A 23,274-nucleotide genomic window follows, 5' to 3' on the forward strand; every position below is an offset into this window, starting at 1 on the left:
AGAGTGTTACCAAGATATGTAATATTTTGTATAGTAAAATTGCACAAAAATATGCATTAAAACCGGTGAAATGATATTAATACTGTACCGGATGGCAGTGCAGTATTTATAAGGGAAGTTGCGAATCTAGTTGACAAGTCAAAATTTGGAAATTTGCCTGTCCACAAGGGGGGGGCCTAACATCAACACGCACCCTGGCTAGACTGTCCCTAATGGCCAGTAGGTAACACAATATGACACAGTCAGTGAGCCAGAGGGAGGACTGAAAAGAAGAGGCTGAAAGAGGAATGAATCAGTGAGACATCAGAGATGAGTACTCAAAGGTTTGGATGATAACAGGCCTTGTGCGTCTCCGTGTCTTCAGAGTGTGTCGTCTCTTCACTCATGTTGCTCTTTGATGCTCATGACACCTGGGGCATTTGGACAGCTGCCAGAATTTACTGGAAAGAAATCCTCCTCCCTCCCTCTCCAAACACATGGTTGTCTAACCAGTTTGAAATGCCAAACATGTAGATGTTATCCACTCCAGCTATTCTCCTCCTATTGTTTTTTGCACCTGACACTCTTTAATTAACCAGAAAATGTAAAGAACACGTTCACCTCCACTCAGCTGTGTGATGCAAAAGGTTTAGTGCTAGACAGAGGCAGCTATTGTTGTATTGCCTGTACTTCTTCTCTGTCGGTGTGCCATCTAAGGTTTCTTTTCCTGGTCACATTTTGAGTGTTCTTTTCCCCTCCTCCTGCTGAAAAACTGAAGGGCACAGCAATAAAAGTGTCAACTTCCTCAACTTATTGAAATTCTTTCCCTTCTGTCTGTCCCTCTTTGTCTAGGGAAGATGCGTGAAGCTGACAGAGTATTTGTTTACTGCTATCAATCTTGTATGTCAAAGGCATTTTTCTGTCTCATGGCAGATAAACCTATTGTAGAAGTATTTAATGAATCTTAGTTTGCCTTCATAATGAATTTTATATTCAGTATTCCTTTGAATGGCCTATCAAACCAGAGTAGTCAAGTTATGTCATGTCATAATTATCAGAAAATTATCAACATTCTTTTAACTCACCAAAGACATTTTTCAAGGGGTTAATTGTCCCAGTTACAGCTCCACCGTGAGAAAACAATGGCCCCTGTACTTGAATGATGCAGTTTCCATATTTCAATTGTGACAAGGGGGGCAGAGCTCTGGAATCATTGTTATGAGAGCCACAGGATGTCCTGAGGAAGAAGTCAGAGCAGAGTTGTACGCTAGCATTCAGGGCCAGGAAGGTGCACGACAGGGAGGCTTGCACCTTGGCGTCTCCCCTATTTTGGTGTCCTCGAGAGTCTCCCTGGATTGTGGGGTTACCTCCCCATCCCAGGATGCCATGACCCTTTTGTGCTTCATCATAGGTTGGGAATTTACAATTACCCAACCACCGCTAACATGGATCGAATTTGCTCTCATGAAGAGAAAATGGAAGCACAAAAACTAGAAAGCAGAAGGGAAACTGGGAGTGTTTAGAGCTTTTTTCTGGTCCCAGTTACTAGAATACAATGCGAGGTGAAAGAGAGAAAAGGTAAGTGTTTTCACCGTTTTGTACAGTGTTACATGTCACAGAACTCAAGCTGTGTGAGTGTTTCCTGTTGCGGGCAGACAGGAAGTACTCAGCTTAGTCGGATTTCACTGTGTCTTTGGTTCATCTGATTGCTCACTGCAAATGTCTTCTTGCTGAGTAAACTGTTCCCTGACAAGGAAAGCACTGTGCATGCATTCTCAAAGATTTGCCAAGGTTGAATGGCCTTAAGGTTCTAAAGTAGGTGAACGTCTTGCTGTGAATATATGTCAAAGTAAAGAATTGACTGCCTTTTCAGTGCATGATCAACATGGAAGATGGCATATGGGATTATAACACATTGGACCAATGGAGGACACATTTGGGATCGTTTCTGAATATTGCTCTAATTAATTGCTTTGAAGATCCTTGAAGCAGTTATTAAGACGGTTGTGATTTCTAAGCTGTTTTCATAGCGTTGTCTTTAAAACTCTTGACCCTGTGTAACCACTTAGGGGGTTTAACTTTTTTGTCTGTTATCAAAGAGAATGTCAACACTTACTTGAAATAACTTTAGCCCTTGTAGAGTCTATGAAAATCTCAATTTACTATGGTCTATTACTTATGATTACGGAAAGGAAACAAAAAAACAAGTGACTCCATGAATTGTTGTTTGTTTTGTTTCTATTTTGATCTATGGTGCTTTATATCTATACATACTGTCCATTATATTGGTGGGACCTCATCACCCAGCCACATACAGCCTGATTGTATTATTTGTTGAATGATTGAGTATACGTGACCTGGTACGTCATACAATTTAATTTTGGCTAAAGTTCATGTGTAATTTATCACTCTCCACAGGCGTTAACTTCAAGGAAGTGAACCCAGAAAACACAAAAGCTATATTTGGCGAGATACACACATCCATTGACACTTTGGCATTCACATTCGGCAATGTGTGAGTACAATGTTTGTATACCTTTTCAACACCACTAGATGTTCATGACTTTTCTGTGTAAGAAAAGCAGGGTTGACAGCTTTGCTTCAGCCAATATTTAATCTTTAATCTTGAATTTTTCTGTTGTCTATATATTGGTGTTTTGAATAGATCTGCTGTTTGTTTTTTAATCTGAGTGAACAACCACATTTTGTACTTCACAGAAGCCCTTTATCTCTTAATAGATTGCACTTTTGAGCATATCAAACTGTACATCTTCCCCTCAGAGTTTCTGACTTCCTTATGGGAGATGTGGACAGTGGATCAGGGTTGGGGATCCCCCAGACCAGGAGAAGCAGGGTGAGACACCATCGTTCTTTTCCCAGCTTTCTGGCTAGCTAAATTTTTTTTCCTTTGTTTTCAAACATGACAGTTTTGAAAAGGGTGCATTTATAGCAGTAACTTCACCATGCATCCGTTTAAAAAAACAGGGGGGGAAAAAATCAAAGACTTTCTTCCTATACTTAATTGGGGTGTTGAAAACCACCCTGCTTCTGATGTCCTGTCCCCCCCTATAATCTGAAATCTCTTTTTCACAGTCTTTTGAAAATCTCTCTGTGGATCCTGAGGCATATGTTTCAGAGAAGAGTGACCTTGTGGGTAAGTGTTTTTCAAATTCCGTCCTATACCTCTGAGCAATGTGGGTGTAAAAATGAGTTAATCCTGAAATGTAAGTATTAATGGCTGCTTTGCAAATTATTTAATGGTTGCTTTGTAGCCCAAGGCAGCCCGGAGTGTCGGCTTGTGTTTTAGGCTCTGGACTCTTGAATGCCTGAGGTAGACCCACCCTAAGCCTCTGCTTCCACCCCTGTTATTTCTGCTGCTTTTTTCATACTAGCTGCTCGTTTTCCCCTCTCCGTCCACATATCTGACATTCCTTGCCTGTTTAGGAGTAGTTCCGTGTGGGATGGGAAACACATGGGGTTTGTGTTAAATCAGATGGTGGGTGGCTAGGAGAGGTGCATCACAGTGTAACCAGTAAAAAGAAAATAAGGCTGTTGGACTATTTGAAAAGATGCCCAATGCTTTCATATCCTCCTACACTGTCAACTTTAACCTGAATGTGTTTTTTTCATTTACCTCCCACTCTCGTCTGTTGGGATAGTAGAACCGAGTCACACCGATCCAACACTTTGCAATTTTCTTGATACCATATGTTTTGATTCACTTTGTTTTGATATGTGTGTCTCCTCTGCTGCCAATCCAGGTCCAGATGTGCCGTTGTCACGAGAGGAAGAAGTCGACGTGACCCTGCTGAAAAATGACAGTGGGGTGGAGTCTGCATTACTCTACGCCAAGGCCTGGTCCAAGTATATTAAAGACCTTCTGGCCTGGATGGAGAAACGACTGGCTATGGGTGAAACATTAATACTATTGACCGTGCACTGGGTTGCTAAAAACGAGGGTTACTGCATTAGGACATTATATTAGATATTATGGGAAAGGATGTGATGATTGACAACTTATGAACTGGAATTATATGGTAAAAATTCACTTCATCTTGTGTTACAGTGCAGTTTAAAAATTACAGCGTAATCTGTAAATTGTATTTGACCCAGGACTGAAGGTTTTGCAAATAGACCTCTGAGTCGTTATAAGCCTTTGGACTGTTAATTGAGGTTAGACTTCAAAAGTGGCAGAACAGTTTGGGGGCACTTTACAGCCATTTAATCATGGTACATTTTCTCAGTCAGGAATAAGTGCTTTACTCCTATATACCCAAAGGCAAACTTCATCTAAATGCAGAGACGGTGGTTTCCTACACATCACATGCAAAATGTGGCCATGAAAAGACATCTGGAATTTCAAAATCAGTCTGATAGTGGATATGCTATGCTCTTATTATGCATATTTACAATATCATAGAGTCTATGCATACTTATGCTTCAGCTGACTATATTAACAAGCAAACTGTTTAGCTTAACATGCCTGTAGAGTATTTACTGAGAATCTTTATTTATTGTGGAATCTGTGCAGAAACCATTTCCTCGTTTGCCTTACAGTTTGTTGCATTTATAGTGACATCCACTTAGTATACTCCAATTTGTTCGGTGTAAGATCTGTAATATACTGTAATGTGTAATGTAATAACCAGAATGGAGTTTGAAATATTTTATTTGCTTTGGGCCTCCATGTAATTATGCAGTTAGATTAAATACACTGCAAATGCTTTTATCCCCAAAAATACCCAGTCATTAGTTGACAGTGATTACATACATTATAAATAATTTTGTATTATTTTGTATGACTATTTTTCTTTCAGATATTGAGTATGCCAAAAGTGTTGCCAAAATGGCAGAGTCTGCTAAGACACTGGCCAGTCAACAGGTAACAGAATAAATATTGATTTCTAATGTGTAATTCATATAGATTGCTACCTCATGTCTTTATTAAAATAAATATTCTTATGATTTGTTTCCCCCTGATGTTTTTTTCTTTATTTCATTTGTCCAAGGACTACATGCCATTCAGTGATGTCTATGTTTCCACATTCAAGAACGACATTGAATACAAACAGCTGCTTATTCAAACTGCTGTGGCCCTTCAGACCAATAAATTCATACAGGTAAGAGTGACAAGAAGTACACTGGAGATGTAAAAAATTAGAGAACAAATTATTAATACTTGATTTAATCTGAAATACTGTTATTTGTTATTGTTCAGAATCGTATAGAATATCCACTGTGGCTATACCACTGCTGTAATATGTTTTTTTAATTTTGTGGGGAAAAACAGGAGTATTTTATAATAAAACAAGTATTTATAATTTGTTCTCTAATTTTGATCTCCAGTGTAGACTGTAGCCCACTGATAGAGCACTTAAGTCATCTGTTACCATATCTGACATCAAACAAGTTGGGTGTACCTTGAACCTTCTGGTGTTGGATTCATATAAGCATTTCACAGGCAATGGCTGTTTCATGGAACATTTTTACCCACATAAAGAGTGCACAAAAGACCTAGAGTGAAATACACTATCTGGGAAAAAAGAAAGCATGACTGTGTCTCCTGTGCAAAATGTAGCACTCTTAAAAGTAACAGGCAATTTTTTGACACGATGAAGACAGTTTAATGTCAGTAATTTATTTTCTTTGTTTATCTTTCTCATCTTCACACTATTCTTGATCCCTTTTGAGGCTCATCATTTCAACACACTCGAGACTTTAAGTCAGAAAGACTTCCTTTAATCCTCTACTCAGAAGTAATATTCTGTAATATTTTGTAACAGTGCTGCTGATCAGGAAATGAGTATATCTGATATAATTATCTTCAAGGTTTAGCTTTTGAGAATAAACTGATTCAGACAAATGCCCTTTGAAATGTGTACCTCAGTGTAATTGTTTACCTTCCATCTCTTTTCAGCCTCTTCAGGCCCGTAAAAATGAACTTGACAAGTTAAGGAAAGACATAAAGGAGCAGTGGCAGAGGGAGCAAAAGAAAATGGTATGTAATGAGTCTCTGTTTTAAAACACACTATTTAGATGTGTGCTATTAGCTTGATAGCAATGTAAACAATCTTCTTTTTCCACTACAGACAAAGTAGCATCACAGAGTAAATGTTACAGTGTTGTCAACTAGAGCGAATCAGATGCATAAATGTCAGTATAGCTAAATTCATGTAATACAATTGCATAAAAATAGATCTAAATATGTGTTATCAGTCATGTATAAGAATATGCTTCTTTGATGGCAGTAAGAAATAAGATTTTTTTTTCTGTTTACTCTCTTAGCAGTGTTTGTTTCATCACATCGCCATTTCTCAATGCCCTGGCTGTTCCCAAAATGTACTGAGTCTGATTACATTTATGATAACTCTTACACACCTATGTCACATTTTAATCACATGGGCTTTTGTGGTTGATCTGTGTGGTTTTGGCAGCAAGAGGCAAATGCAACCTTGCGTAAGGCACGTGTGCTGAAGGCCCAGAGGAGAGAGGAGTATCAGAAAGCCCACTCATCTACCAGCCGCTCCCAGGAGGAGCAGTCTAATGCTGGTAATAAACAGCTGGAGAAGAAAAGGAAACTGGAGGAGGAGGCTCTGCAGAAGGTAGGGTAGCAGAACATGAAGGGGTAAAATAGTCTGTATGATAAATAGCATCTTATAATGATTCCTAAACATTTTCTAGCCTGCTCAGAGCGCGTGATAGGTGGGGTTTGCCAGTTTAGGACAATTTATATTGCTACATCGTTGTGTGACAGTTATACTTTCAAACATTGTTAGTTGTCAAAATGTGTCAGAAGTGCATTGCATTTGAGTTCCTGCACACTCCTTTTACTTAGCAATTTAGCATTTCATCCACATCTTCACACTATTCACTACACACTACTATATTTCTGTTTTCATTGTTGTGGTCAGGCAGAGGAGGCCCAGGACCAGTATCAGAGCTATATGGCTGACGCAGGCGTCAGGAGGATGGATCTGGCCAATGCCAAGAGCACCATCCTCACACAGATCCGAGAGATGGTCTTCCAGTGTGATCTCACACTCAAAGCTGTAAGTGGACATGATATATATATACATATTAGCAGTTGGCTAACAAGCCAATGAACTGAGAGCAGGAACTGGATTGTCCAAGAACATTAAGGGCCCTGATTAAACGATATATTGCGCATGTTCTAAAGTGCATGGCGCAAGTGCATCTAGGCGTGTCAAACTTTTGCTAGTTAAACTGTGTATAATATAGACACAAAGTAAGACACACAAAGGGTCAAAGGGGTTGTATTTAGTCTCTTAAGTAATCATTGGTGTTTTGGGGCCATACCATTTAATGCCCTGCTCCTGGCATATTGCTATTTAAATGGCTGATTCAAGAAATTGGAGAAGCCCCCCCCCCCACCACACAAACACACACGCACGCACACACACACACACACACACACACACACACACACACACACACACACACACAAACACTATACATATTGAGGTGATTTGTTAACATGATATAAAGCATCCCAAGAAACATACATTGCGGATTTTTTATAACTCAAAGTCTTCCATAGTAGAATATATGGAGGCTACAATTTACATGATCACAAAAAGACTGATGTTGGGCCAGTAGGCTAGTGTTCTTATGGTATGTACTGTGCTTCTTGTGTTTGACAACTTTTGTGCTAAAATATTCTTTTAATTACATTAAATGTAAAGATTTAGATATAGGAGGTCAAGTTAAAAAGCTGTGCTTGGATAAGCCAAGTTGCAGGTATGTGAAGGCTGACAAAACCATAATCACGAATTCATAGCAGTTTGACATGCACTGTACCCATTGTTAAGAGTTTAATGGTTAATCAAATTGTGTCCACAGAATTGAGTACTTAAAACAGATTTCAGAAATCTGTCAAGCACTGAAAGTTGCACCGGATCCTTTATGTAATATTGAATAGCAAGAATAGAAACTACAGTACATAAAACAATTTGTGTTTTTGTTTCATGTTTTTCTATTTACAATCACTTGAGTACTCATTTTCCTTCTCATTCATTCACTCACTCAATCTTCAGGTGACAGTGAACTGGTTTCAGATGCAGCAGGCGCAGACCGTGTCCCTCCCTGCCCACTACCAGGCCCTGAGTGAGAGTGCCAAGTTGTACGAACCGGGTGAATGCTATGCCGAGTTTGTCCGGAACCTGCCCAAAAATCTGCCTAAAGAGCGTGTGCACTTAGACTCCACCTCCTCTGACAACACCAGGTACCAAGCAATCTGATGGATACACACTAAGATTCTGGAAATTATGTCTATTTATACTCAGCAATGATGTTGAGGAAACTACTATGGCTACGAATGAGAGGGTTGGCTTTATTAAACTCTGCCAAACATGACATTGCCACCGAAGTCGGTTAAACTCATCAGCTTTGTGGAAGTATTTTCAGCGATACGCTTATGAAATCTGCTTGCTTCCTTAATTATGGTTAATTGTAGTTTAAACAAACTCTTTACAGGGCAACTGGTTGCACATGTGGCCATAGTCAATGTTAAAGGAGCTCAGCTGAGGTCATGCTTTCAGGATTAAAGATTTTCTTGGATTGAACTTTAGTTTTAGAGAGTGTTTCAAAAGATCTTCAAGCAATTTCTGCCCATTTAGAAGTTGTTCATAGCCTAGTTCTTCTTTCAGCAAAGGTAACAGTGAGTCAGAGTGGGAGGAAGCGAGAGACAGGGAGGATTAAGGAGAGACAGAATGCGTGTTGAATTTGTTGCCCTTCCTCAGGAAATATCTGTGGCGCAGGCTGAATGCGGCAGGGGAGATTGTGAGCGTGAGAGTTTGGCTCTGAGTTAGAGCTGTCCCTCTATGCTTAGATTGTCAAAGCAGTGTCAGAATCAACTCCCCCCCCCCCACACCAATACACTCATTAACACTGATAAAATAAGCAGTGCTTCACTTTCCTAGTTAATGGTAAGATTAATGATGTTGTTGTGGCTTTGTACAGTAAAAGCGTAAATCATTGATTGAAAATGCCTTTGTGGTTTAGAATGTCAATCTAGTGCTTCCATTATTGGGATGTGTTTGACGTGACATTTTCTGTTGCAGTGGTCTGCTGGCCGCGCTAATTTCAGTTTCTGTTCCTAATCCTCTCTTTCAGTCTTAGTTATGCCCATAGCACAAATTTCATTTCTTGAAATTCTTTAAAGTTACTCAACAAATAAAACTGGGCCTTTTTTACTTCACCTTTTATCAACATCTATAAGTAACTATGGAAACCTTGGGGGGGTCCCCAGAACAGCTTAGCCAGCAATGAACAAAAAAACATATGCCGTAATAAAAGTCATATTTTTATCTAATAAATTGAATTGGCTTGCTAAATACAGCAAAGAGGTATGTGTAGTAAAGAGGTAATATATCGATATGAGTACATACTGCTTATTCATGCTACTCCACTCCCTCTAATTAGTTAAAATGCATGGTCTCTTGGCGGTGGGTATAAACAGATTACATAGAAACAGAAAATGGAAAACAAAAACTTCAGTGCCTGGAGAAGTAATGATAGAGTTAATGGTGTTGATCAACAATCTCGTAAAATCATAATACTGAGGTCTGGGGCAATAGAAATCTTTCTTACTGCTAGAGTCATCAAATGTAACCTTAAATACTAACTTTATTTCCCCAGGTTTGTATTCAACAAAAGGTCTGTCGGCAGCACTCATTCCTCCCATGGCAACCTGTCGCAGGCATCCATCACCTCCTGTGACGTGCTGAGTGGAGATGAAGGTGACAGTCTCCTACTTCGGCCTGCAAAGATCAGCGAGGGGAGGTCCAACAGCAGCACGGACATACAAGGTGCTCATTCGATTTATTAAGGGTACTAATGTGAATTCAAGGGATCACAAGACAAACAAGGATGATCTTTGTATTACTACCAGGATGGATGATTGATACTTACTTAGGTAATGCTTTTTCCCAACCTGAATATATAATAATTTAGTAGATTTAATATAATAGAATCCCAAATCCAAAATAAATGTTGCTGAAGGTTGGACAGCTGTTGGACAGATCAGCCTGTACGTTTACATGAGCCTTTCAGGGATTTGCCCTATGTTCTGAGTCATGGAAATGTTCTCCGGACTAAAATCAAAACAGTTGCATGCTGCTCACTCGTCATAAGTCTAGAATATCTGTGTGACCACTTCTTTCTGAAAATAACTGAAACAGACACTAAGAATATCACTAAACAGGAAGCCGTAATTCTGTGTGTGTATACAGTATATATATTTTTTTTTCTCCCCTGTTTTATTATATTATATATTCTTTCTTGTTATTTGGTTTGTGTATGACTGGTGGTCTGTATGTTTTCTTGTAGCGCTGAGAAGCCAGGCCACGCTGAGAGCATGGGCGTCCAGTAGTCAGGGGAGCCAGGGCGGGATGTGCAGTGACTCAGAGAGTGCAGGAGGCAGCAGCGAGTCGAGGTCCATGGACTCCCCCACCGCCAGTCCAGGTAAGAGGATTTTACATTTAACTTTGAACTTTTCCTGAGAGTATTTGAACATGAAAATGAGCATTTGTGCAGATAAAATCAAGAAATCATATCAGGGAAAACACCAAAAGAACCCCACTGAAAAGATGATTTAAAAAATATTGAGAGAAGTGAGTAATAATAAGTGAGACAAATAAAATAAATCTAAAAATAAAAAAACAAGAATAGCATATAAAGTAATAGAGTTCCGTATAAAATTCACAACAAAGCTATTTCTTCTGCTTATAATCTTTTTAGTGTAACTTCCTCATTGTACACCAGACCCACGCACTACTCATCTCTTAGCACACTTCCCTCTATAGCTGAAACTCCTTGCCACACTGTGCAAAGCTCTGACATATTCAACACTAAATGTACACATGTAGAGCACAATAGTTTCTGTCCTCAGTATTGTACTGGGGAATTGTCCTGTGGTAAAACTTAAAATTACAATTAATCACTTCTTCACATTCCTGTGTACAAATTGAAATATATATATCTATATATGCAGGTGACTTCAAACGACGACTGCCAAGAACTCCCTCCACGGGGACCATGTCTTCTGCTGATGACCTGGATGAGAGAGAGCCACCATCGCCCTCAGACAATGGTTTGTCAATTATGATTGTGTTTTATAAGTTCCTTCTTCTCGGGTAGATGCAAGCTAATGTGTATACCAATTCTGGGCTTTGTGTCTGCAGTAACAAAGCCAATGTGTGTTCATTTATGTGATCAGGAAGTTAAGGATGGTATGGTGAAATAGATAGAATATCGCACACCTCATACGTTGCTTTTGTATGGCTTGACTAATGCCTTTCGCTTACATCAAATGTTTTTACACTTGACAGAGCTGCACATTGGGGTCATGTTGGTTTTGGCGTATGGCCTCAGCTTGCACTTCCTGTATCTATGCAGAGCTCTCCCAGTCAGTGTGTGCTTATTTTTACTTGAAGCAGCAAACCAGGTCTAATGATGATAAGGATGTACAATTGTGCATAAAATATCATCTCTGTTTTTTTCTATATGAAAACATGACTTTATCAAATTGCATATGCCTGGATGTGTTTTTATTATTTCATCTTGTTATTAAGTGCACATGCTGTTTCTGTTTATTTTATCGTAATTATCATATCTAAAGATATTTTTTTCTGGTATGATGTTTTTTTCACACTTCTGAATTTAATAGTGACTTGACACCAACAAGACCTGTCACTTTTCAAAAGGCCCCCCCTCACAGTTTCAGTTTGTTTCTGCTTTGAACTAATTGGAACTCAGCGTTCAAGTTCCCTCATCTGCGCTTCTGATTTTCAGGTCTGGCAGAGATGGTGACAGAGACAGCCAGTTCTCCAGGTCCTTTTCGTAACGCTCAGATGTCCAAAGCTGCTCAAACCCATAAGCTGAGAAAACTGCGAGCCCCGTCTAAGTGCAGAGAATGTGATAGTCTGGTGGTTTTTCACGGAGCTGAGTGTGAGGAGGTACAGTACATGTACTCTTTCTAAAGCTTTAGAAATGATGATGGTGTTGGGTGTTTATATACACAAACCTTTAAATTATGTAGTACCTAGTTTAATTTTATAGCGGCCCAAGTATAAATATACATTGCCGCAATTGCAAATAACTGTTTCACTACCTACAGAAGTATGAATTAGAAAGAACAAATCGGACACTTTATATTCTTTTATTTTAATTGTCTCCTTTGCCTCCTTCGCCAGTGCTCCCTGGCCTGCCATAAGAAGTGTTTGGAGACGCTTGCTATACAGTGTGGTCATAAAAAGCTACAAGGCAGACTACACCTGTTTGGTATCGACTTTACCCAAGCAGCAAAGAACAGCCCAGATGGTATCCCTTTTATCATCAAGAAGTGCACGTCTGAGATTGAGAGTCGAGCCCTCAACATCAAGGTAAACTTAATTTTGTTGCACCTTGGATTGAAGTCATACACGTTGTAGACTTACCTTAAATACCTTACTTTGGGTTGTCTTTGATGTGCCATGATTATCTCTTATAGTAAAAATATACCAATCAGTGAACCAATTTTTTCTTCACAGGGGATTTATCGTGTGAATGGTGCCAAATCCCGCGTCGAGAAGCTCTGTCAGGCGTTTGAAAATGGCAAGGACTTGGTTGAGCTGTCTGACCTCTCACCTCATGACATCAGCAATGTCCTCAAACTCTACATGAGACAGGTAGATCTTAAATTCTAATTGAACAGTTAAAGGTTTAATGAAATGAGTGGGTATGGTTATGTTTAAGTCTAAATCATTAGACATTGTGGTATGTAGTATTGCATTTAGTCCAATTCTTTATTGTAAAATGGGTCATTTTAATAAAGCAGTGGGTTACAGATGCAGCTTAAACTTAGCCTTTGGCCTTTACTCTTCTTTTTGTAACTATTTTAAATAAACAAAATTCATTCAGAATACATACACTTGAAGTTACTTAGCACAACAGTTTCTACTGCTAATAACACAAAACATATCACTTTCCCATCTGTGTACAGTTACCAGAGCCACTGATCCTGTATCGATACTATAACGACATTATCGGCTTGGCCAAAGAGTGCCAGAGAGTGATTGTGGAGGAGGCTGATAAATCTCAGAGCACCCAGAGGGCAGAGAAAGAGGGGGCAAGCATTCAGCTCAACAGAGTCATCTTCAAGATCAGAGACCTTCTCCGCCAGCTGCCTTCAGCCAACTACAGGACTCTGCGCTTCCTTATAGCACACCTAAACAGGTAAGGACCATGAACACCCAGACCTAGTCTATTGTAAGGATTTCTGTCTGCCGCTTTTTGCATAAATACACTGATACACCAACTTCCTAATCAGACACATAGGGAAACATAGACTTCCCTAGAGCACAGAGGAAGTAGCACAAAGTACATACAACTCAAACTCATACATACTCTATTCATTGTCTGGTTTCAAATGTAATACCAGCACCAATCCTTTTTACAATTGATATTCTGTGCTTATGTCCTTAATATATTTACATTTGATGGTTTAGACTAGAAATGAGGAGTATTTGGCATTCTCAATAGTATTTGCAGGAGTAGCTGCAGAGACTTTTAGATCATCACACGTCAGAAAAGACGATTGCCACTTTAAATTGTCCAGAGAAACCTTTACTCATATCCTGCCATGACAAACACAGACCAGCTGCATGTCTGCATGTATATAGGTTGCATGAATTTCAGTTAATCTCTAAGTCAATGTACTGTCCCTTACAACCCAGATAAAATACTTTTAACAATACCTGAATTATGCCTTTTATGAATTAAACGGATCATCATTCTTTACTACCACAGAGTGACTGAGCAGGCAGAGGAGAACAAGATGACTGCGAGTAACCTGGGTATTATCTTTGGCCCCACACTGGTCAAGCCACGGCAGACGGACGCTGAGGTGTCCCTGTCCTCCCTGGTAGACTACCCATATCAGGCCCTGATGGTGGAGCTGCTGGTGCGACACTTCCAAACAGTCTTTGATGCATCACTTCTGTCTGGCTCCGACCTCACCACAACTGGCCAGGCGTCCCCCAGACTCACCCCCCAAGAGAAGGTGCAGCGGCTCAGCAGACACTCAACCTCCCTGATGGACATCAAAGAGGTGAGGAGGGATTTAATGGTGGAAGTAATGCAATAAAACATTGTTCAGAGAGTTAGTATTAGCAACCAATTGAAGGAAAAAAAGGTTAACTTGAGTCAGCATTGGTCTGGGCAGAAGACTACAAGTTAAAAGAAGTTAGAAAGAAGTGAGGTAACCAGACCTCTGTAGCCCCCAGACCTCTGTGTTTGAGGCAAGCAGCTCAAGGCTACATTAGCTGCTACTAGCATAACATTTTTATTGTTTATTATTGTTACTGTTTTTACCTGTTTGTGTCACTGTCATCATCTGCTCTAATTGTATCTCTAACTATTTGTCGACTATCGCTGATTTATCCTTAGTTCTGCTGCAATGAGTCGATTCTTTTTTTTGTCCACTGTCCATTGTAAGTCTGACAGTGTTATAGGACTGCAGGGCTAAATCTGCTGAGCACTCTTAAGAAATATAAAATGAATTATGTAAGTTATATAATTGTTATGATATGTAAGAATGTATTAACTGCATTGAAAACATTAATATGGATTACAGGATTATACTGAACTAGAATTGTATTTCATGATTTTTATGTGACAAATAGATTGACTGACAAATTAATTGATTGATACATGATTCAGAGATCTAATTGTTTATCATGTCCCCCCAGAGTGCCAAAGTGTACAAAAGATACTCATCAGTAATCCCATCCACACACATCATGGATGAGGTTCAGGAGGTCCAGCCAGGAACAGACACAATAGAGGCTTCAGACCTGGACAGACTCAACGGGATCCAGACATCTAGTGAAGGAGAAGTCCAGAGGTCGACCTTAGTGTCCGGCCGTCCCAGCACCACCATCCCCTCCACCTCTGCTGTGGCATCAAAGGTCCAGCTACGCACCCAACGCACCAGACATGTGTCTCGACCAATCAGCATGCCGCTAGAACGCCTTCCCACACCCGCCCAGATCAGCGAGAGGAATTATCGTAACACTGCTGCTAAAGTTGATAAAATCTCTTCTGAGCGGGACCCCATCTCTGAAACTATAGAGGAGATACCGGAGCCAGAAAAGGCTCGCCAAAGTGTCTCATCAAGGGTTAGCACCTACTACATAACTCCTTTCATTGACACACAGACAATGCAGAGGAGAACGTGGGACAGGAAGTACAAGCACTATGATGTTACACCCAGGACTGCTATGATTGTGGCTAACCTGCCGCCTTCCAGCTCTGGAGTACAACCTGCAAAGGCTACAGTGCCTGTCAGTGTCAGCCCAGCAGTTACCTCTTCCACTGCGTTCTCTACCACAAGTAGTTTGAGCACCGTTTTCTCGAACAATCCCTACGCAATGTCAGTCAAGCCCAGCTGGACTTCCAAAAGGGAAAGTGACACAGATAATTCAGTCAGTGAGTCCAGCAGCTCACCAAAACTTCCACTAACGCTCAGGGCACCGAGAACTCTGCAGCCTCCCCCTGGAACTTTCTATAAGCCCCCTGTTTCCTTTAACAGCAGAGCTAGGACGCTTCCTAACTGGACTACAACTGTTACCACGGTCACCACCACCTCCACCACTTCATCGCTCGCCTCCACCAACCCTGCCCAGGTAGTCACCCCGTCCCCTGCCCTTACAAGCCCCCCACAGACATGGCTCCAGACACAAGACTCCACTGACAGCGCCATTGACCCCGGAGTCTCAACCTCCGCCTCCCTTTCGCCCCCACAGTCCCCACCCCCAAGCAGCCCCGACGACCTCAGCCCCAGTGAGACTAAACCCGTCTACCAAAGACTGCGACCTCGGCGGCTGCAGGAGCTTGAACACAGAGAGGCCCATTTTGTCTGATGCCAAAAAACACATTATATCTATAAATATTATTGTATCTGTGCCATAATCTGTACTGGGAAAGAAAAACGTTTTTTTATCATACGCGCTGAGAGTGGGAGAAAATGTAGGCCTGTGAAAATAAACCGTGAAAGTGTTATAAGTACTAATATTTTATATGTTCAAGTCCAAATGTCAACAGTGGTTGGTTCTTCAATAACAAATACATGAATTTTCTATTTTTATGTCAAAGAATATTTGCCAACCACAGATTGACTCTGTAAAGAATTGTAAGTCTATCATTTTCCTTGAACTTTTCAGTTTATATTTGTTATGAATTTATATTTTATTTTAATCACACAATGCACTTAACGCAGGTTCAAATTCTAATGTTGCCATTAATGTTAAAGTTTGCTTAGTTTTGTATTTGATTGCTCAAGGAACGGATGGAAGTATTTTTAACATGAGGTTTTCAATTTTAAAGCGTTCAACATTTTTACCTTCAAATGTGTCCTTTGCTGCCTGTGATTGGTACATCTTTTCTCAGTATGTAAACCTTATGTATCTGTTTACGTTTTTTTTTAATATTCATTCATTCATACTGCATGTTTGCCACAGTAATTTTCTCTTATTGCATTATTGTGACTATACAAAGAAAAAATGACATGCAACAGTGGTTGCAACAAATTAAAAGTGTAGTTTAAACTGTTACTTCTGTTCTGATTTGCGTCTGTCTTTTTAGATTTCCGCTCAGTGCGTCCGAGAACCTGGGTTGTGATATAAATGTGTTTCCATCATGTGTGTAATTTATGCTGACACAGAAATCCCTGTGTCCCTTTTTTAATGGCAGCCTATTGTGTATTTCAGACATGTATGCGATCAGATTTGTTTCTTTACTTTGCTGTATTATATTAATATTAATGTATCGCAATTGGAGAAACACACAGTGAAATGGAATCAGGGCTGCAACTACCAATTATTAATTTCTCAATTGATTTATTATTTCCTTAGTCTATAAAATGCCAGAAAATAGTTCAATAATCCATCACAATTGACTAGAGCCTAAGGAGACATCTTCAAATCCCTTATTCTATCTGACCAACCCCCAAAACCCAATGAAAGATTTATTTATAAGATTTATTATGAAATGAGTTTCCAAAAATGTTCTTCCCATCGAAGCCTTCGACTTTATTCCACTGTTGCTGTTTGCCTCAGGGAACCAGGGTTATATCTGGAACATTTTTGATTTTTTTTCTGTAGACACAAGTTTACTGCATGTGAATTATACTACCTATAATCCTGCATCATATTGTGTATTTCAAACATAAATCCAGTCCGATTCTTTGCTATTATTTTCTGTATTTGACAAACCAAGACACGATATAGTTGTGTGACAGGATTATGTGACCAAGCTGCCTGAGCCACCGGGTTTTAGCCTTGAATTTACCTCAGCTTTAGTGTATGTTGTAAAAACATTTCACAGCAGGTTCAAATGGCTTTAATGTCCGACTGTCAAGGCTTCAAATGCTCCGAACCTAATTCCCCATGTCACCTGCTCCACCATGTCGAGCTGCTCAGAGGAGTGAGTCATTTCAGACGTGTGTCGCACAGAAACATGTTCTCATGGAAGTCTGGTATCTCAAAATCAAAACTCTGATTTATTTTGTAGGTGTTTAGCTGAACGGCTTTCTTGCGGACTGACAATAACTGTGCGGGTAAATCTTGCTCATAGGCACTTCAACAAACCTGTAACCCCTCTCAACCCCAGGACGGACTTTCTCTCCACCAGTATCCCTCCCATCCTCTCTAGCCGATATCCCCCTAATTCTTCCTCAAAATGGATGACTGTTGTCTTTTTTCTGCCTGCCCATGTTGAGCTGGGAGATTAGAGCAATCAGATTAGAAGTGCAGCTGACCTGCAGGCAAAGGAGAGGAGAGAGAGTGGGCAGCTTGGAGACGTACAGAGCTCTTCTACCTTGTCATCCACTGTTTCAGCCGGTTTGTGTACCTGTTTCTCTAGATGTCTTACGACTTTTATATCATTCCATAAGAGGTAAGGAACCGCTTTGTTCTTTTGCTGACAAAATAGGTTGTGCTGTTAGATCATATAAGAGCTGACAGGTGTACGGCCGCTAATTACAGTTTTTCTAATGCCAAGACTCTAACCTAAGGCGGATGCTAACATGCGTATTTCGATGGCAAAACATTTCTACCCCTTATTGCCAGTCTTGTGCAATGAAGTCCTGTCATGTGTAATTACTGTTTGAGTAATACGGTTATTTCAGTGAAGTCAGACATAATAATAGCCTTCACTCTCCTGTTTTAGGCTCACAGTCTTTGTCCTCTTGTTTTTCTAGACAAGTATTTATGTCCCTGGATTCTCAGTCTGCAAGCCTGCGGTAATCTATTGGACATCTATTGGTCACTCTGAACAAATTACTCTTCATGTCCAACATTCTCTGAGCTCTTCTGCACATAACTTGTATATGTGATTGGCATTTGAGTTGTTGTGTTTTTTGCCAGCATTCAGTCCCAAAATGAATTTGTCTTAAGGAATAAGTCTGTACGATCGAGCACGTACAAATTGCATTTATGAATCACATACAAACTCATGCTTATATGTTCTTAATATCAGTGTTAGGCTCTATATTCTGATAATGTTGTATTTTCCTGTAGAGAGATCCCTTCTGGAGGAGGGTCTGTCTGAGGTTGTAGTCAAGACGACCTTAAAGTTAATGCTAAGACCAGGTCTGAGTCAAAGTCAGGTCAAAAACAAAGCCAGATTTAAAAAAAAAAGTGCATTTCAACACTAGTAATGATACATTTGTCTTTCCTGATGGAAATACTAGTTTTAATGAGTTTTCCATAGTTCATAGGATTGATCTGTAGTAGATACAGTATATAGAAGTGCCATGACACTTTTCATAAAAGCACAGGTTTTTGGGGGACTGTGAAAATATATTAAAAAGAAAAGAAGCCAAAAAACAAACAATGGTCAACCACGCAGAGTAAAATATACCTTAAAATATGTAAGGCAAAATAAAAGTCAGGTAAAAACACAGAATTCAAATGGTCTCAAGATCAGATCAGACTCCAGTCCTGGGTTTTCTGGGCCAGTCTGGTCTAGATTAACCGATGTCTTTGTGAGAAGTGAGTGTGGTCACTGATGGAGTTGTGTATCTGCAGGTTTGTCAGAGTCTGATGACCCCTTCTAGGGGTAAAGCTGTAGAGCAATGAAGACAGGCTCTCAAATCCGCCTGTTACTGTGGAAAAACTGGACCCTCCGCAAGAGGCAGAAGGTATTATCATTTATGTTGTGTGACTGGGTTTGGACAAAACCTTAGAAATACTATTCGGCATAATACAATCTCATATAGTAACACCACAAACTACAGCTTGCAACACCTCCAACAACAGGAAAAGAATAGTCTAATGTTCAGACTGTTTTATTGAATAAGTTTGTACAGGTGTTCCAATTATTTGTGAATATAACTCCCACTTTACTTGTTTGTGTCCAGGTCCGCTTTCTGGTTGAGATCTGCTGGCCTGTGTTATTGTTCATTGGTCTGGTGTGGCTGAGGAAGGCCAATCCACTGTACCAACAACATGAATGTAAAAAAAACAAACCTCTTCATTAACAAGATTATTTGAGTTCTTCCTTAAAGTTCTTTTCATGGAGAGAATAACTCTCGTTAACCCTTTTAAAGGCCTCACATGCACTAAAATATGCTGTGTGTTTCTTCAGGTCATTTCCCCAACAAGGCCATGCCTTCAACAGGGATTCTTCCCTGGTTCCAGGGCATCTTCTGCAATGTCAACAACCCCTGCTTCAGATATCCAACCAGAGGAGAGTCTCCGGGCGTTGTCTCCAACTATAACAACTCAGTGTAAGCCTGATCATAGAACTGTACTACTCCGCAAGGCCAGAAACTCTTTTTTGAATCCCTGCTTTACAGTTTTGCTCTAGCACTGATTACAGATGATATGATGTGATTATATGAAATCAGATAATGTAGTATAACATTCTGCATAATCTAGATACTGAATTAGATGCATTTAGTGTTGTGTTTTTTTCCTGGCTTGTTCTAGATTGGCACGGTTCTATGTTGATGCCCAGGAGCTTCTGCTCAGCGACACGGAGGTCCAGCAGCTCGGCCGTCTCTGGCACGAAATGTCGTCCTTCTCGAACTTCATGGAAACCTTACGCAACGACCCATCCGTGGTGTCAGGTAAAGTGCACAATGTGAAAACAGTTCAGACAGAAGCACTTTTCTTGAGTGTATGGTTAGTAAAGGCTTTCAACTCCGCAATCATAATAGAAAAACACTGTTGTCTGAGAGAAAAAACGCCAGCTTTCGTAGATTGTAGCTCTCTGGTCAAGATGTAAAACCACAGGTGTATATCATTTTCCTTTAAAAAAGACTCTTTCCTATTATGTTTATAATGAACTCTCAACCTGACAGGAAACATCAGCTACAGTTTGATAATAACCTTTTTTTTTGTTTGTTTTCTGCACATCGTCTTTCTGTTAGTGTTTCGTGGCTTGTGTTCGTAATAGCACCCCCTCTCTTTGTCTGTCATTTCAAAAATGCTCTGTCTGACTTACATTTATATAAACCATTCAGCAGTAATCTTTCACCATCATCTGAAATGTCAGATGTTGCATTTACAACTGCTGAATGTTAACTCTATACATTTTCGTCATTATAGACACATGTGACAGCTACAAAAAAATATATCTAGGATAGTGGTGTATAAACTAAATTTCCCTTTTACTCTTACTCTGTTGGACCTCTTTTTTCCTGGTAATATTCACAGTACTGTGGTGATTTATACGCACAGGATCATCCAGGACCTGGCCTTAAAAAGGTTATTTTTTAATATTACTTCTATTGAAATTAACTTAACCTTTTGGCCCGGACATGCGTATAAACACACATCCTCTTGCTCTCTGGACATTCCCTGAAACATCCTGAAAATCTCTGCCAATCTTTCTTGCTGTGAATCATTTCCTCTGCGTAGTCCAAAGCCAGTCAGGACAATCATTGTCTACAGTGGTTCTAACCTTTCACTTTCTCTGCTCTTGATGTTTTTGTATAGGCCGTGGGCTTAAGATAGCGGATATTCTGAAGGATGACGAGGTTCTTACAGCCTTTCTTTTGCGAGATGCTGGCCTCTCCGAATCTATAGTCTACCAGCTCGTCAATGCAGAGATACGACTTGAACAGGTGCAGTTTGAAATGAAGAATGGGAAAAGTTGCACTGGACTGATATTAGGTCATCCTGGCTTACCGAAGAATTTCTATATATTTATGTAGTTAGATTCAATATTAAGAGGTCCATATTGGTCGATTCTTTCAGACATATCCCACATTTAACCCAATATTCCACCTTTTTCCTTTTGTTTTCATATTCTTCAGTTCGCCTTTGGTATCCCAGACCTGCAGCTGAAAGACATAGCCTGCAGCCAGGCTCTGCTGGAGCGCTTTATCATCTTCCCCAGTCGCATGGGGCTCCATGGGGTCCGCAATGCCATGTGTGCCCTGAGCCAGCAAAGGCTGCAGAGGATAGAGGACATCATCTATGCTAATCTGGACTTCTTTAAAATTTTCAAACTGGTGAGTTGTGCTTTGAACAAATCTTTTGAATGTCAGTATGTCACTGTCACAACAGTGGTACGTCATTCATTCATTCATTATATATATATATATACTTACATCTGTATATATATATACTGTATATTCACGTTATAAATGTCAGTGTTTCTCATATTTTCCTATATTATTCTGATGACCTGCTTCCTGCTTTGAGTAAATGTTGTTCTTTACATCCATCCTATCCACCCTGTTTTTACTTTCGTTATTGACATGTCAGTAATTATTTCCACTGTGAGATCCTCTGAAGGCTGCATTTGTTGAAGAAACCATGTCTCTCTTTGTCTTCTAGCAGACAGACTAACAATGTGTTAGTCTCAATACTTTTTAATTTCCCTACCCTGTCTGTAGCACTCAGCTCCAAGGCCATTGGTTCCTACTGAAGAAGTAGATCTTTATAAACACCTCACAAATGAATAGTTTCTTCTGTTTTTTTTTTTTTTTTTTTTTTTTTTTTTTAACAAAGGCTCAGTAATGCCCTAAAATGCTCTGGTTGAACAAGTGAATACTTTTTGATTTCGTTATCATATTTAGTGTGTAGCTAGGATGTCTGGCTGCAGGACATTGTATGTGAAATTTAGTCAAAATACTACAAAATAACTGTGTGTGTTCATAGTAATGAATGTTATCATCCAATGCAACAATGTGGCTCACTGATGTGCTTTTAATATTTTTTGGGGGGGAAACAATCGAGCTCCATGGCACAGCACAATAAGATATATTAAACTTTGGATACACACACAATTCATTGTTGGTTTTGGTCTTTTAAATAGGTTTTATTGACTATAAGAAACATATGAAACATCCCCGGAATAATCCTTCAAGAACACACATCTATTCATATTTTTGAGTCACTATGTCACCAGGTAAATTGACCGTGAACTATTTCCAGAGAGAATGAAGATGGATGATTCAATACAGTGTGAATCATTGTACTAAACCTGGAGATGTGGCCAGTGCAATTAGTCTGTTAATTCTGTTGGCCTTTAACACTCACAGATGTAAAAGGAAACTTAACAGAGGTTGATAATGGAGGGGAAGACATCAAATAGTGCAGTACAGTTGCTTCTGGGATATTGTTTCTGCAACAGTAAACATTCTGGATCGTGTGCTTCCTTGTGCTTGCAAATGTGTCGGTGCTGCTTTGTGCTCCCAATGTTGAATTTTTGTTGCTAATTGTGGCATGATATCAAATTTGCTCATTGTTCCATGTGGAGCTATTGATGATGCCAAGACTGCATTTGAGGCCGTAGCACCTGACTGTAGCTTGCAGGTGACTCTGTCAGACCTGTTGACTCAGTCACTGGCTCTATTTTGGGGGCTGGGAATAATCCATGTGCTCTGTTTCAAATTGACTACACATGTATATATGATGAGCATTATTTTAATGAAATAAAAAGCCATTTGTATTTATTTATTTTTCATATATTTGTGAAATATACCCCCTTTCAAATGTATGTGTATCTCAGCATATTATATAGAAGAATAAAGGAAATAGAAGTAGAATTAAAAGAAAGCAGATACATCAGAAAACTGAGCTATATTTAAACACCCACCAATTTCTTCTATACGCAGTATGTGTTCAGGTTCAGCCTGAGTGAGTCATATCAGGTAATTAGCTCAGGCTGGTGGCATGGCCTTATCCCTCTTGGCCTGTTTTTCTAATGGGCTTAGCTTGACCCCACCTTCAGCCTGTGAGTTATTCTGTATGCTGCGTCTCGTATAAATACATTACCAACATG

General features: G+C 39.8%; 2 protein-coding genes across 3 annotated transcripts in view; both read left to right on the top strand.

Moving 5' to 3' along the window:
- LOC310957444 (rho GTPase-activating protein 29-like) overlaps positions 1–16,589 on the top strand; it is a gene marked incomplete at its 5' end in the record, with an annotated part of 30,859 nt that extends 14,270 nt beyond the window's left edge. The window contains 20 exons of one of the 2 annotated variants that reach the window (XM_083928006.1): positions 1,350–1,557; positions 2,398–2,494; positions 2,761–2,833; positions 3,073–3,133; positions 3,741–3,890; positions 4,797–4,861; positions 4,989–5,099; positions 5,897–5,977; positions 6,414–6,581; positions 6,891–7,028; positions 8,034–8,221; positions 9,637–9,806; positions 10,327–10,461; positions 10,991–11,089; positions 11,791–11,954; positions 12,192–12,380; positions 12,528–12,665; positions 12,980–13,212; positions 13,786–14,086; positions 14,727–16,589. In XM_083928006.1, coding sequence (XP_083784132.1) covers positions 2,777–2,833; positions 3,073–3,133; positions 3,741–3,890; positions 4,797–4,861; positions 4,989–5,099; positions 5,897–5,977; positions 6,414–6,581; positions 6,891–7,028; positions 8,034–8,221; positions 9,637–9,806; positions 10,327–10,461; positions 10,991–11,089; positions 11,791–11,954; positions 12,192–12,380; positions 12,528–12,665; positions 12,980–13,212; positions 13,786–14,086; positions 14,727–15,899 — 3,621 coding nt within the window. In that variant the 3' untranslated portion in view covers positions 15,900–16,589. Of the gene's footprint in view, positions 1–1,349; positions 1,558–2,397; positions 2,495–2,760; positions 2,834–3,072; positions 3,134–3,740; positions 3,891–4,796; positions 4,862–4,988; positions 5,100–5,896; positions 5,978–6,413; positions 6,582–6,890; positions 7,029–8,033; positions 8,222–9,636; positions 9,807–10,326; positions 10,462–10,990; positions 11,090–11,790; positions 11,955–12,191; positions 12,381–12,527; positions 12,666–12,979; positions 13,213–13,785; positions 14,087–14,726 lie in introns of those variants that run through there. The other variant, XM_083928005.1, reaches the window with a different exon arrangement.
- A 2,522-nt stretch (positions 16,590–19,111) lies between these two features.
- The window catches only part of LOC310958266 (retinal-specific phospholipid-transporting ATPase ABCA4-like), a gene marked incomplete at its 5' end in the record, with an annotated part of 39,944 nt that continues 35,781 nt past the window's right edge, over positions 19,112–23,274 (top strand). Inside the window, 6 exons of the mRNA XM_083929120.1 lie at positions 19,112–19,177; positions 19,397–19,490; positions 19,624–19,765; positions 19,968–20,107; positions 20,979–21,106; positions 21,299–21,496. Coding sequence (XP_083785246.1) covers positions 19,112–19,177; positions 19,397–19,490; positions 19,624–19,765; positions 19,968–20,107; positions 20,979–21,106; positions 21,299–21,496 — 768 coding nt within the window. The remainder of the gene's footprint in view (positions 19,178–19,396; positions 19,491–19,623; positions 19,766–19,967; positions 20,108–20,978; positions 21,107–21,298; positions 21,497–23,274) is intronic.

This window comes from Echiichthys vipera (assembly GCF_963691815.1).
Source record: "Echiichthys vipera genome assembly, chromosome: 15".
In the NCBI taxonomy this organism is placed as follows: domain Eukaryota; kingdom Metazoa; phylum Chordata; class Actinopteri; order Perciformes; family Trachinidae; genus Echiichthys; species Echiichthys vipera.